This window comes from Psittacula echo, assembly GCF_963264785.1.
Source record: "Psittacula echo genome assembly, chromosome: 1".
NCBI lineage: Eukaryota > Metazoa > Chordata > Aves > Psittaciformes > Psittacidae > Psittacula > Psittacula echo.
Window position 1 is genome coordinate 91688417 of NC_137735.1, and position 12571 is coordinate 91700987.

A 12571-nucleotide genomic window follows, 5' to 3' on the forward strand; every position below is an offset into this window, starting at 1 on the left:
AATCATTTACTTGTATTCATGGAGTCTAGTAATAAATACCAAAGTCAGCAAAGCTTCAAGTCAAATTAAGACTGTTAGTTTTTAAGTTACCATAACTATTATCACACCATGAAAATTGAAAATTCCTATTGGAAGGTAAAGTGTCTTCTGATGGAAATGTCAAAAGCCGTGAGACTGCCAATATATCATTGTTAAATTTTCTACTACAATGGCAATTTCAAAGTAGAAACAAATGCACATTAAACGACATGAAACAAAAGATAAAAGAGCGTATCTGTGTGATTTGCAGAAAGCAAACCAAACTGACCACATCTAGTGCTAATATTGATCTAATAATTATATTTTAGTGTTTACTAGACCTCATAATAACCAGTCTTTCAGGAAATATCTGCAACCTACACCTCATACAAAATTAAATTAAACTAAGATTTTTAAACACCTTTATTTTAATTAAGTCCTAACCCTTTTCTAGTTTTAATTAAATTCTAATATGCCATATTTATGAATACCGTACTGTGGGCTAATTTTTATATTAGACTAATTTAAGCTATTTTAGACTAATTGGTCTGAGTTTCATTACTGTCTTCTTTCCTTGATGTAGCATTTTAAGAAAAATTGTCCAGTTTTATTATGTATATAGTAGCTTTTTATATATATAATAACATACATACATACATAATTTGTATGTTTGCTTCAGAGAAAAGTCAGTTGTTATGATTTTAAATTGTCATGCTTTTGAATTGTACATACCAATATTGGTTTGTCATCTTTTTATGGGGATGGAGGGCAGGGACTGTCAACGTGTGAGACCTTTGACACCCAGGATATTGCTTTGGATTTATCACCTCTGATAGTAATTTTAAACTAGTATGTCTTTTTCCTTACTTTTTTTCTGGGCTCCTTGCCATTAGCATAGAGTGGGAGGAACAACAATGCATCATGTGCATTTCATTTGTCCATACCCTTACTCTTTGCAGAAATACTTTTCTCTTGTGGCCTACTGCCTTCAAGGCTGCTGCAAGTCTGGGGTTACACATGGTATTTGCCTGAAGGCTTTGACTTCCTGGGCTTCAAGAAGGAAAAAGCCAGGCCCTCATCAATTCACTTAAGTCCACACTGCTGTGTCTTTCTTTCACTGGGAAGAACATCAGTTTGTGAAACTTCCTCACCCACCAGCTTTCCCTTTTTACTTCTAATTTCTTCAACTTAGGCAGTTAAACGTTGGAGGATATTGGCATTTCTACAAATAACTTGCTTTGGAAAGATACTGGGTGATCAGAAAAATTAAACCAGCATCTCATGTCTTCTGTAAAGTTAAAATATTATAAAGCCTGAATATATGCTTCTTACTTTTTTGCAGATCCAATCTTGCTTATGGAATTGTTGAAGATCTGAGATCAATGAAAAAGCATCTTTGCATGCAAAAAAGGATCCTTTTGGTTTATTTGTTTTAAAATCATCAAGCATGGCACTTAATGACTCATCTACAAGATTTCTTCACTGACATCTGAAGAACAAAGTGCTTTTCAACCTGTACTTCTGTAGCACTATGACTAACTGTAAAGGCAGATCTACCATCTCCAAAACAAACCACAAAGTTCATGACAGAGAACGTTTTGTAAACTGGACCATAAACCTTAATACAATTCAGTCCGATAAGTTTTTGAAGCTCCTTTTGAGTATGGTTCCTGTTGTTTACCAAGTAAACCAGGATGAAAGACACAAGAAAGTGAATGGTGTCTGGCAAGATGGATTACAACCAGCAGGACACAATTTTAATGTTAGATCTGAACAACACACAGAATACCATCACTTCTCAGAACCAAGTTTTCATGGTAGCAATGGGCACAGCCCATCTAGCTGTAGCCCTAAATATGATGATTTTACCAGTTACAATTACTGTGATGGAATGGGCACTTCGGAAACAGATGCCATGTTGCAGGAAGACAACCTATCTACTGACAGTAATGAAGATATCATTGTGGAAGGAAGCAGAAAACAACCCAAAGAATCCAGTAGTATTATGGCATTACAGATACTCGTACCTTTTTTGCTAGCAGGATTTGGAACTGTTTCTGCTGGTATGGTTTTGGATATTGTACAGGTTGGTATTTGCTTTGGAAGATTGGTTTTAACAGGTAGTCTGTGATGTCCATAATTCTAATACATGATACTGTAGATGTTTGCGATAGAATAGAATAGAATAGAATAGAATAGAATAGAATAGAATATTGAGGAGTAATTAGGTCTGTGTATGGTTTTGCTGCTCTGAACTCCTTTCTCCTAAACCTCATCTTAAACAGTTCCATTTTTGATTTGGAGCCATCCAAGTCTTGGTAAATATTGTTTCTTAGCCACAGTGAGCTGGTGAATAAAACCATTGCCTTCCGCGTGAACTAAGGATAGAAATATGGTAATGGTTCAAAATTCTGTTGACACGAATGTAAGGATAGAGGGAGCTGTAATTAACTGTGATGCTGCAATACATAGGAGTTAGAAAGTTTGAAGAATGTATTACAGTATCTCATCACCTTGAGTGCCTCAAGTCTATGCAATTTCTGTAATACTGTGTAATTTCGTCCATGATAATGCATATTATGTACAAAAATGTGAATTGCATTTGTATGTTATATGAAATTGGTATTAAGTGATTCACATTTTTTTTAAATATTCAGGTATATATAAGTGACTTTTTTGTATAACATTAGGCATATTGAAAGCTATTACAAACATCAGTGGTGTGAACAGGATGGCAAAGTGATGTCCACCTTGAAATGCAATTGTAGTAGGTCCAGAGAAGCCAGATTATCTTGGTTTGTGGTAGCAGATTTAGCTGATGATGGTTATTCAGGGCTAAGATAAGATAGAACTTTCTCTCAATTTTAATTTTAATAAAGTTTAATATTTTTAAAACTTGGAATATGATATCAGTAAAACCCTACTGATACGGAACATTTTTAGGTCTGGTTTCTAGTTTAACACGGTTGTAGATGTCAGCAGCTTTTCAGTGGATTTAAAAGTAACAGTTGGCTATGAAATAATTCTCTGTGCAGTGATATTTGAAGAAAATTCTGGAGACAGTAACAGTTAAGGAAGATTTATTGGACTCGCTCATTTTCTTGCCTTCTCTTTGCCTTTTGAAGGCTCCATTTACTTTTAGTTTTTACCTAACTTGTTTTTTAGAAAACTGAAATTTCTTATAAATGCACACCTCATCGATTCTCTCTTCCTGTATTCACAGAAAATTATTTAAAAAATATGAAATAACCACAATATTCAAACTGAAAGACAATGGAGAAATTATTCTGTGTTTTTTCTTTTGCTTCATTCAGCTTTAGGGTTTTATTTAGCTACATTTAAAGAGTTTACAAAGTTAAGGATGGGTTAAGAGGCGACTATCTTTGTCACTCAAAATCTTGAGAGAGCAAGGAAAACTTGAACTTCAATCAATTGCAGTGAAATGAACTTTTATACACCAAGAAAAAGGAAAATAAAAATTGACATGCAAACTTTACTGCTTACTCACACTGTTTTACACCAATCTTGTGCTTTGTTCATTTGCATATTACCAGTGTATTCTTACAAATGCTTTGTTTGTACTTAGTTAATTAAAGATTTACTGCATGACACAGCATAATGATCAAGCAAAAGAGGCACTTGTGCTACTGCCACTACTGGCTTCAAACCAAATGTTTCACTTTGTCTGCCTTCGCCTTACGGGAATGTGTTTGTATAGCTGGTTTTTGAGTTGGGCTGGGATATATCTTCATTTGTCCTTCTGTATTACTTTTAATCTTTATTGGTTTCCAGTCCAGCTCACCATGAATGAGAGAGATGTGACACAAAGGAAAGAATAAAGTGTCAGTACTACCTTTTTTCGCTTCAAAGTAATCATTAAACTGTGATGTCAGTGAAGCAGGATTTTGCAATGTGACATAGCATGTTTTGAAAATGAAAATCTGAAGACAATAACACATGCTGAGCTTGTTGTTTACCAGCCATTTCATGGCTGTTCTTTCCCAGTGGTAAATAGATATGTAACTTCACATATAGGTAATTTTCAGATCTTGTTTACATTTGAGAACTGAATCCTTTTATTTTAATTAGAATAATCATAGAATCATAGAATGGTTTGGGTTGGAAAGGACCTTAAGATCAGCTAGTTCTAAGCCCTCTGCCATGGGCAGGGAAATAATGACTTAAATGATTGCAAATCCCTGAATACAAAGACAGTTTACAGTTTTGTTTAGCTGAAGTTGGTAATTGATTACAAATTAAATACATGGATTGACGGACATACAAAATAGCACAGCATTTCAGTGCTGAGGAGTCAGCACACAAAAAATTAAAGATGAGCTTATGTTATAAAATCTGGGTTTTGGAAAACTGTATTCTTCTAAATTTTACTCTTTGAAGGAAAAGAATAAAGATCAGCTTTTTTTCACTTACAGGCTCTGTTCACTTCACAACTCATTTCTTGCTGGTTTTATGTGAGGTTTCTGCTTGGAAGGGGAAAAGATGGAAGTATTATTGTAAATTAAGAGCAGAATTCTAGAGCAGTCGTAGTACCTGGTACTATTTTAAAGTCATCAAAACCCCCAACTTTTAATTAATGACATCTTAAGACCAAATTTTCTATCTCTTCCTTTTGGTATTCTCATCTTTGAAGTAGTAATATGCAGTCATGAATCTGTTTTATCTAAATAGGTAACAGTTCTGGCTTTAGACATTTAGGTCTAATATAAAAAGATGGATTTCTTTGTTTTAGAGGATTAAGTTATGAGTTACAGAAGCTTTTGAATATTTTGCAGATGGTCTAATTTCTTAATTTGATGTTTTCCACTGTATCCTTTATACAGCATTGGGATGTGTTCAAGAACGTTACTGAAGTTTTTATCTTGGTTCCTGCACTTCTTGGTCTCAAAGGAAATTTGGAAATGACCTTGGCATCCCGACTGTCAACGGCTGTAAGTAACTTTCTCTTCCTCTTTGCTCTTCAGATATATGTTGTAAATATTTTGACAGGAAACCAAACACATAACACTGAAACATAAACATTTTATGTTTATGGCTTAATCTGGCTGTTGGGAGGGCTTTTTAAATCTGTTATTAAATTGGCAAAGTTAAAAAGTTGACCCTCTTCTAATTTCCACACATCAAAATTTTACTTCTTAAGTCTCCTCTGAGTCATCATTTAGAACAGATAAAGTAGATTTTTCAGGTTTACATGTGTGTTCTGAAAGGTTGATATATCTCTTTGGCCTTGAGGGGCTTTGAATAGGCTAATAAAATGCGGACATTTTGAACACGTTTTTCTAAAGACAACTTGTGTGGCATCAAAATAAAGCATTGCTAACACTGCTATTCCAGACATTTGTTGGTCAAACTGTAAGAAACTCTCATGTAGCTTTCTGTTTAAACAGTTTTACTCCTTTTTTTTGTGATGATTTTTTGGGGGGGGTCTGCTTATTTTTTGTGTGTCAGCACTGTAATATAGCATAACTGGTTTTTTTCTATGTTTTCTTTCTTATGTATTTGTCATAGTTCTTCTCTATGTCTTAATTTTTCTAGCCCAAGCAAGCCAGATTACCTTACCATATATCTTTTGTGTTTGTGTGAATGTTCTAATAACATGGTTAAACCATTTCTGGTACTGGAACTGTGTATCTCTGGAAGACAATGCCTAATGCAGTGTTTCTCCTTTGTAAGATATTTTTTCCATGCTTTAGCAAGGCCCCCACTCTCTGCCTGTTCCTGCCCGATTCACTCTTTCTAGAAAATGTTTGGTTGAAGGCGTATATATAACTCCAGGTGAGACCTTACAATGGCCTTGTAGAATAGCACATCCCTATTTCTCTCAAAAATTGCTCTTGAAATTTGGTAGGTTTGTATGTACTTATTTGCCTAGCACAGTGTCAGACATAGACTTCACAGTCACTTTGTGATTAATGGCTGTGTCGTAGTATTTCTCCTTTTTGTGTTATTTCCAGCTGTCAATGCCATCTTCTGCAAGAGATATTATTAGTCCATAAGTGCATGACCTTGTATTTCTACTGTTGAATTTCATCTTTTTTCATTGCTGCAATCCTCAAGGACATTCAGGTTTTGTACAGTGTTACAATGCTTCGTATTGACGAGGTCTCTCAGTTTTCTGTCATTAATAAATGTCATTGCCACATTATATTGAGTTATTGTCCAAACGCACACTGTGATGGACACAGCCTTAGAAGTCCTATGAGGGTTTGCTTGTGTCATGCCCATTATAGAAATCGATTATTTTTGTCCCATATCCATTCCTCCATACATAAGAATTGACATGTTTTGTTGTATCTTTATCAATGGCAGCCTGAGCTCTTCAATCTTGTTTTCTGAGTATTCTTACTGTTTCTTAACAGTATTTTGTGTTTAAACCTTACTGCCTTTACTGTCAGTCATGGATACTATTGTTTTTTATCTTACTTTTTTTGCTGTTGACCTGTTGCTTAATTTGTTCATGTCTGGCACAGCTCGTGGCCTGAGGACTGAAAGTGCTTGTATTGCATAGTGAAAAACCAGTGAAGTCCAAGATCTACCCGTACCTTACAGAAGGGTTAAAAAAGGAGGGGCAGAATCAGTTAAACCACTTCTGCTTCAGTTAATGGGATCTTTAATTCTTTGTCTCAATTGAGCTTATGACCTTTGCCAGATCATGACTCCAGAACTTCTTCTCTGGGCCAGTCAGTGGCATCCTCACCAATGCCATCTCATTTGTGAGCCTCACAGCGCTAAGGAAACATTTTGAAAAGGGTCATGCAGACCTTTTTTCTGCTCTGGGAATCCTGACTTCAATTCTTATTACCCATCAACTGTTACCAAAGTCTCCCTCTCACAGACACAGATAAAGGATACTGGAGCTTCCACAAAACTGGCTGCATGTGCAGTGGTTAACTAAAGGTGGCATTGTGAGGTTCCGGCCACTCCCCTTAGCCCAAAATCATATTCTTAAGAGTATCCCAGTAACTGTGTGATAACATGATCTGCAGATGTCTTGAAGACAAAACTCCTACCAAGACTCAGTCTGTTCTGAGAGGGCTTAGTCTGAGGAGTGTTACTTGTGCCATATACCACTGTCGTTATGTCTCACCAAGACATAAATCTATGAATGCTTCAGAGGTTTTTAGTCAAGCATGCCATGAAGGCTTCCTTTCACCCCTGTGCCAGAAGTTGTTGTAAATCTGTCTTGGCCAAATCAGGTTAGCCAGCACTGTTCATATCTTTTTACCTTAAAGGTTAATTAACTGGCTAAGAATAGGTCAGTGAAGTGTACATTTCTTCTCTGTGGCATGTGGGAGTTCCAGTTTCTTTGCATTGCCTGAAGTCACAGTCACGGCCCCACTGGCACCAAGCTACTTCCCAGCTTTGCATCAAAAATGTGTGGGGTTTTCTTTTTTTTGTTGTTTGTTCTCTAATGCCTGTAATTTCCTTGTATGACCTGTTTTCCTCAAGAATCATGGCATACCCTGGACTAAGTTACAAAGGTGATTCGAATACATTCTGGGACTTCCTTAGTTGTATTGTAAGTTCATTGGAAATCCTTCACAGGGAGGAGGGAGAGGCTTTGCGGTTCAGTGAACGTTCTCTTTTGCCAATGTTGGCTCTGATTTGTTGTAGTTGGTGAAAAACTCATCAGGAAATGTTGTAGAGCATGTGTATGTACATGTGCACAGCACAGTGGAGATCTAAGAGAACAATACTGTACAAAATAAGAACAGTATCGATCAGTCATTATCAGCACAATGCTAACAAGATAATATTTAAGTTTTATATGTTAAAAAAACCCCAAAACAATAAAAAAATATTTTATCTGGCAAAGAACCTTCCAGTTTTCTCTTATGTATCTTCTTTATACTCAACACTAGTTGCTATGTGCAGAGGTCTGGGAGTTGGATAGGCAGCCCCGCTAGTGCTACTGCAAAGGCAAACAAATACACGAGACCTCTGTAATGTTTCTAATCAGTAGTTAAAAAAAACCTGTGGAAACCTACTACATGTTACATGTAGCTTCTTACAGGTGACAGCTTCAGGTTAATTGTCAGATATAAATTGGAACTCTAGGTCAGTTGCCTTGATTGCACTGCTTCCCCCAGCTTTTGCAAAGAGATGTTGTGTTATACTGTATCAATGCTAACTGGAGAGTTTAATCAAAAATCTTACCACTAGACCTGCAATTTTTATGTCACTTCTTCCATACCTTTATGGAATAGGTTATTCTGACCTTTGCATTCTTTGCATCGATTTCATTGAGCCTTACTCAATTTAGCCATCCAATCTTTGGTCCTGTCATCCTCATACCAGGTGAAAACAGAAAGGAGTGTTAATTCAGAACATATATAAACAGCTATTTGGAGACAGTTGTATGATTAATCTTCCCTTCCCTGACCTAAATGTGCACTAGGTGGCTCCCCACCAGATACTGTCTTTACAGCAAATTCAAGACTGTGCCCCTGTGAATAGTTTTACCTTTTGAGCAGGAAATTTCTAACATGAGTTCAGCATTGGAGTTCATTCTTACCCTTTTTGCCCAGTTAGCTTACAGTTGCATCTGAATTTGTAGATACATCTATGCTCTTGGGGCTGTAAGCTAATTATCTTTACTTCCTTGTAATTATGTAGTCGGTCAAAAAGTAAAGCCTTGTTAGCAAGTTTCTGTTACCCATAATGCATCTATTTTCATGTGTTTCTGATTACCTTCATTCATTTTGTTGCCCAGATTCCTACATGTAGCTGCTTCTTACTGGTCACAACTATTAGTCCGTAAGTGCATGACGCTGCACTTCTACTGTTGAATTTCCCATAGAATGAGTTTCATTGCAGGGGGAGTGGATTAGATGACTTTTAAAGGTCCATTCCAACCCAAACTTTTCTATGATTTCACTAAATCTGTCTCAAGAATTTGTTTTTAATCTGCCTCAGAGCATAGCTCGTACTTCTCTTTGGTGTTAGTGTTAATGTAAACCCTTCTCCCTCTGGCCACTGCTGTGCTGGCATCACTGTGTGAAGTATACTTAGGTCAGCTACCCATTCAAGCACGGTATTTATGTTGTGTCTTTTGTATTTTTCAGCTGTATTCTGTAGTTTGGGTCACTCTTATTTTCTCAGTTCACACTGTTACTTTTCTTCCTATTTGTTTCTGGTTTTTTTTAAGAGGAAGTAAAAAGCAAAAACCCAACACCAAGACATCAGTCATCCAGTCGTTCCTGTAAACTTGCAGACTCTTGTTTTGACTGCATATTATCAGGATTAGTCATTAGCAATATGACTTTACAGACCTTTTGTTCAGGTCCACCTGTTCCACAGTATCACAATAAACTTGATCTTACTTCATGGAAATGTGCAGCTGAAAGGAGTGGTCCTGTTCTTTTTCTGCCTTCCAGACCCTAAGAGCATTTGTACATGGTTGCATGTGATTGATCAGATAATTTTGCAGATAACCCCTTACTGCTCCCTGAAAAAAAAGCATTTTCCCTCATTCCAGCAAGCAAATTTATTTTGTCATGAACTCACTCATGGAGTTGGTAGGTCTGGCTCAAGAAGGAAAACGTGATCATGTAGCTGACACTAGGGGGAAGAAGAACTGTGCCACTGAACAGCAGCTCACTTTAGGCTGGATTAAACATGTTGCAAGATTACTGTTTTAACAGGGATTTTTGGTGATACTTTTCCAGAACTTCTTCAAAGGAGAAAAAGAGTGAAGCTCTCTTTCCGTGGCTTGCCATTTTGTCCATTTAGCATATATATTCAAGAAGGACACAAAGGAGATTTTTACCTGCACTTCCTGAAATACTGCTGTAAAATTTAAACTTAATGCGTGTGTTTGCAGAGCTTTGACTGTTCTTTGAATACTGTAAAGTACCTGTAGTGCAGATTGAGATAAAGTGTCTTTTTATATATCTAAGTTTTGACGTTAGCATTTCTTTTAATACTTTGTTCCTTGCAAGTCACTAATATCACAAAATGGAAAAAAAAGGAAGTAAACCTCCTGGAAAGAAATCGAAAGATGAAAAATATAGGCATTAAGACTTCCTGAGTTTTGAGAAGTACGTTATATTATAAATTAGTATTCTATGGAAAAACCCACAAAAATTTATGCTCAACACGTAAGAAATCGTTCGGTTATCTCAAAAAGGAAGTTATTTTTAAGCATAGTCACACTGCAGTGGTGTGTGCTGTTCTTCAGATCTTGTCCTCTAACTCAAAAAAAAAGTAAAAGTAGGAAATATGTTATAAAAAACTGTGTATATACTTTGTCATTTCTTAGAATAATTTATTTGCTGTTTTTCCAGTTACTGCCTTAGGTTTGGACTTACAGCATCACAAGTCTCTAGCTGTTTTGTATAACACAAAAAAGTATTAGATATGGTTTCTGATCTTCTGTAAGCACTTGCAGTTTATGCAGATGGTTTCATTGCAATCAATTAAATTTACATGAGAGTATGTGTGTCCACACACACATGTACCTACATATTTTACTGTTGGCTTATAGAATTCAAGGACCATAGAAACAAGTTCAGTCTAAAGTGACTGCACGCTGGTAAATTTTCTTTCTAGCCACTGATCTAATCACTGGTGGTGCTTGGACATTCCTGGAATGTAAGGTGGCTAGAATATCTTGCACATTAAAGCAAATGTTAAACAAGTTACTGTGTAAAACTGCATCACGTTTAGCTACTTTTGCATAGTTACTATAAGTACAATTTAAAATAAACAGCAATGCTTGACTTGAAAAAAGTACAGCTTGGCTTTAACTCGTTTTCAGAATGTCTCTCTTCTGTTTGTCTGAGTTGAATTATGTATGGATTTCTGCCTTCTTAGTGCATTTTCAAGTAATGCAATTTTAAACCCAAGTGTCTGAAATTCCTTTGTAATTTTGCCAGGTAAATATTGGAAAAATGGATTCTCCCATTGAGAAATGGAACCTAATAATTGGCAATTTGGCCTTAAAACAGGTAAGTATAGTGGATTTATTTGATTAACTCTTAGACTTTTTCAATAACTTTGTTCACTTACATCACAAATGTCCGTAAGTATGGAGATGGACAGTGTCAATGGGAAACTAGCTCCACTATACTGGCTCATACTTACTGTACAATGTTTGCATGACCCTTTATTGAACAATGTAGTTCTGTAAAACAATATGAGCTTGTATTTATCAGAAGAAGAGGTAAAGTATTCTCTATGACTGAACCAAGGGTATTTCCTTTCTAATTTTTCTGAGAATATGAAGATGATTAGATAAAAATTGCAGATTTGGCAAAACCTTTTAAATTTGACCTCCCAAATGTTTTCAGTACTGTATTTGCACTGGATTTAATGTTTAAAGGAAGTATGTGACAGAACTTTTGTATAATAAACAATATTTTAAATAGCTGGGTCATTTGAGGAAAGGAGTGCTTGTTGTCCAAAACAACTATTTCTTAAGATTAGGAACTATTTTATGTTCATATGTTATAATACAGCATGCTTAAAAAATAGGTGAAATGTTCATACTCTGACTTCACTGTTTTAAGTGGCTTAAGAGCCTCTTTAGGCACTGGCTTCTGGTAAATCCTCAGCTCTTTTCCCTGATTTTACGTTTGTTATTTTTGAGTCTCTGAGATGCTGGTGAAGCCTTTTCTGCTAGCGTAATATTTTTCTTCTTGATCATCCAAGGTTATAATCATCTCTACAAAATGAATGAACATGTTCCCTTTGCACCTTGGAAAGAAAGACAAAGAAGAGGAAAAAATAACAGAAAATGGTTCTGTACTCTTCTTAAGTCTATCAATTATTTTAAGAAATGTTCACTTTTTTCTTTTTCAGGTTCAGGCAACAGTAGTTGGTTTTCTGGCAGCAGTGGCAGCGGTTATATTAGGCTGGATTCCAGAGGGCAAATACCGCTTTGATCATTCTGTCCTTTTGTGTTCTAGCAGTGTAGCAACTGCCTTCATAGCTTCTCTTTTACAAGGTAAAAGGAGTATATATGTTACTTTTTACAGTTGTTTAGTTTTCTTTTGATGCTGAATGTATATTACTTTGCTATTCCGTAGAAGCTCAAATCCAGTAAGGTATAATATATCTGAAACAGCAGAGAAATAGGATGCCGTTTTGCAATTTCCATATAGGTCTGCATATTGTATTCTTTCCTTTAAGAAGATTTTGATTTGTATGACCTCCTGAGCATATCTAAACCAAAAAGTATGGAGTTTAGCTTTTATCTAATGTGAGGAAAAACTTTTTCTCCCTGCTTTCTATATTCATTAATGTACAAAATATATTCTTAGTACAGAAGAGGTAGAACTTAGTTGTAATAAAACTCAAGTTAATCTGCATTTTAGGTCAGCTGATTCCAAAGTTCCTGGTTGCCCACGGTGCTTTTATGTTAGTTTGTGCTCTGCTTTGTATCTGAAGTGAACAAATTGGCTTGTTATGGTGAAGGGTTTGGGCCAAGTTCAGTTCCCCCTCTACAAACAGTGTCAATGTCTGTCTGGAGCCATGTGGCATGATGAATTTAATCTTTTCTTTCCAATTGACAGGAAACATTTAACCATAAAAA

The 12571-nt window shown here is 35.9% G+C and overlaps 1 protein-coding gene across 1 annotated transcript in view; it reads left to right on the forward strand.

Moving 5' to 3' along the window:
• Positions 1-1549: 1549 nt before the first annotated feature.
• The window catches only part of SLC41A2 (solute carrier family 41 member 2), a gene marked incomplete at both ends in the record, with an annotated part of 42057 nt that continues 31035 nt past the window's right edge, over positions 1550-12571 (forward strand). Inside the window, 4 exons of the mRNA XM_080625995.1 lie at positions 1550-2104; positions 4860-4967; positions 10914-10985; positions 11839-11983. Of these exons, the coding sequence (XP_080482121.1) occupies positions 1550-2104; positions 4860-4967; positions 10914-10985; positions 11839-11983 (880 nt within the window). The remainder of the gene's footprint in view (positions 2105-4859; positions 4968-10913; positions 10986-11838; positions 11984-12571) is intronic.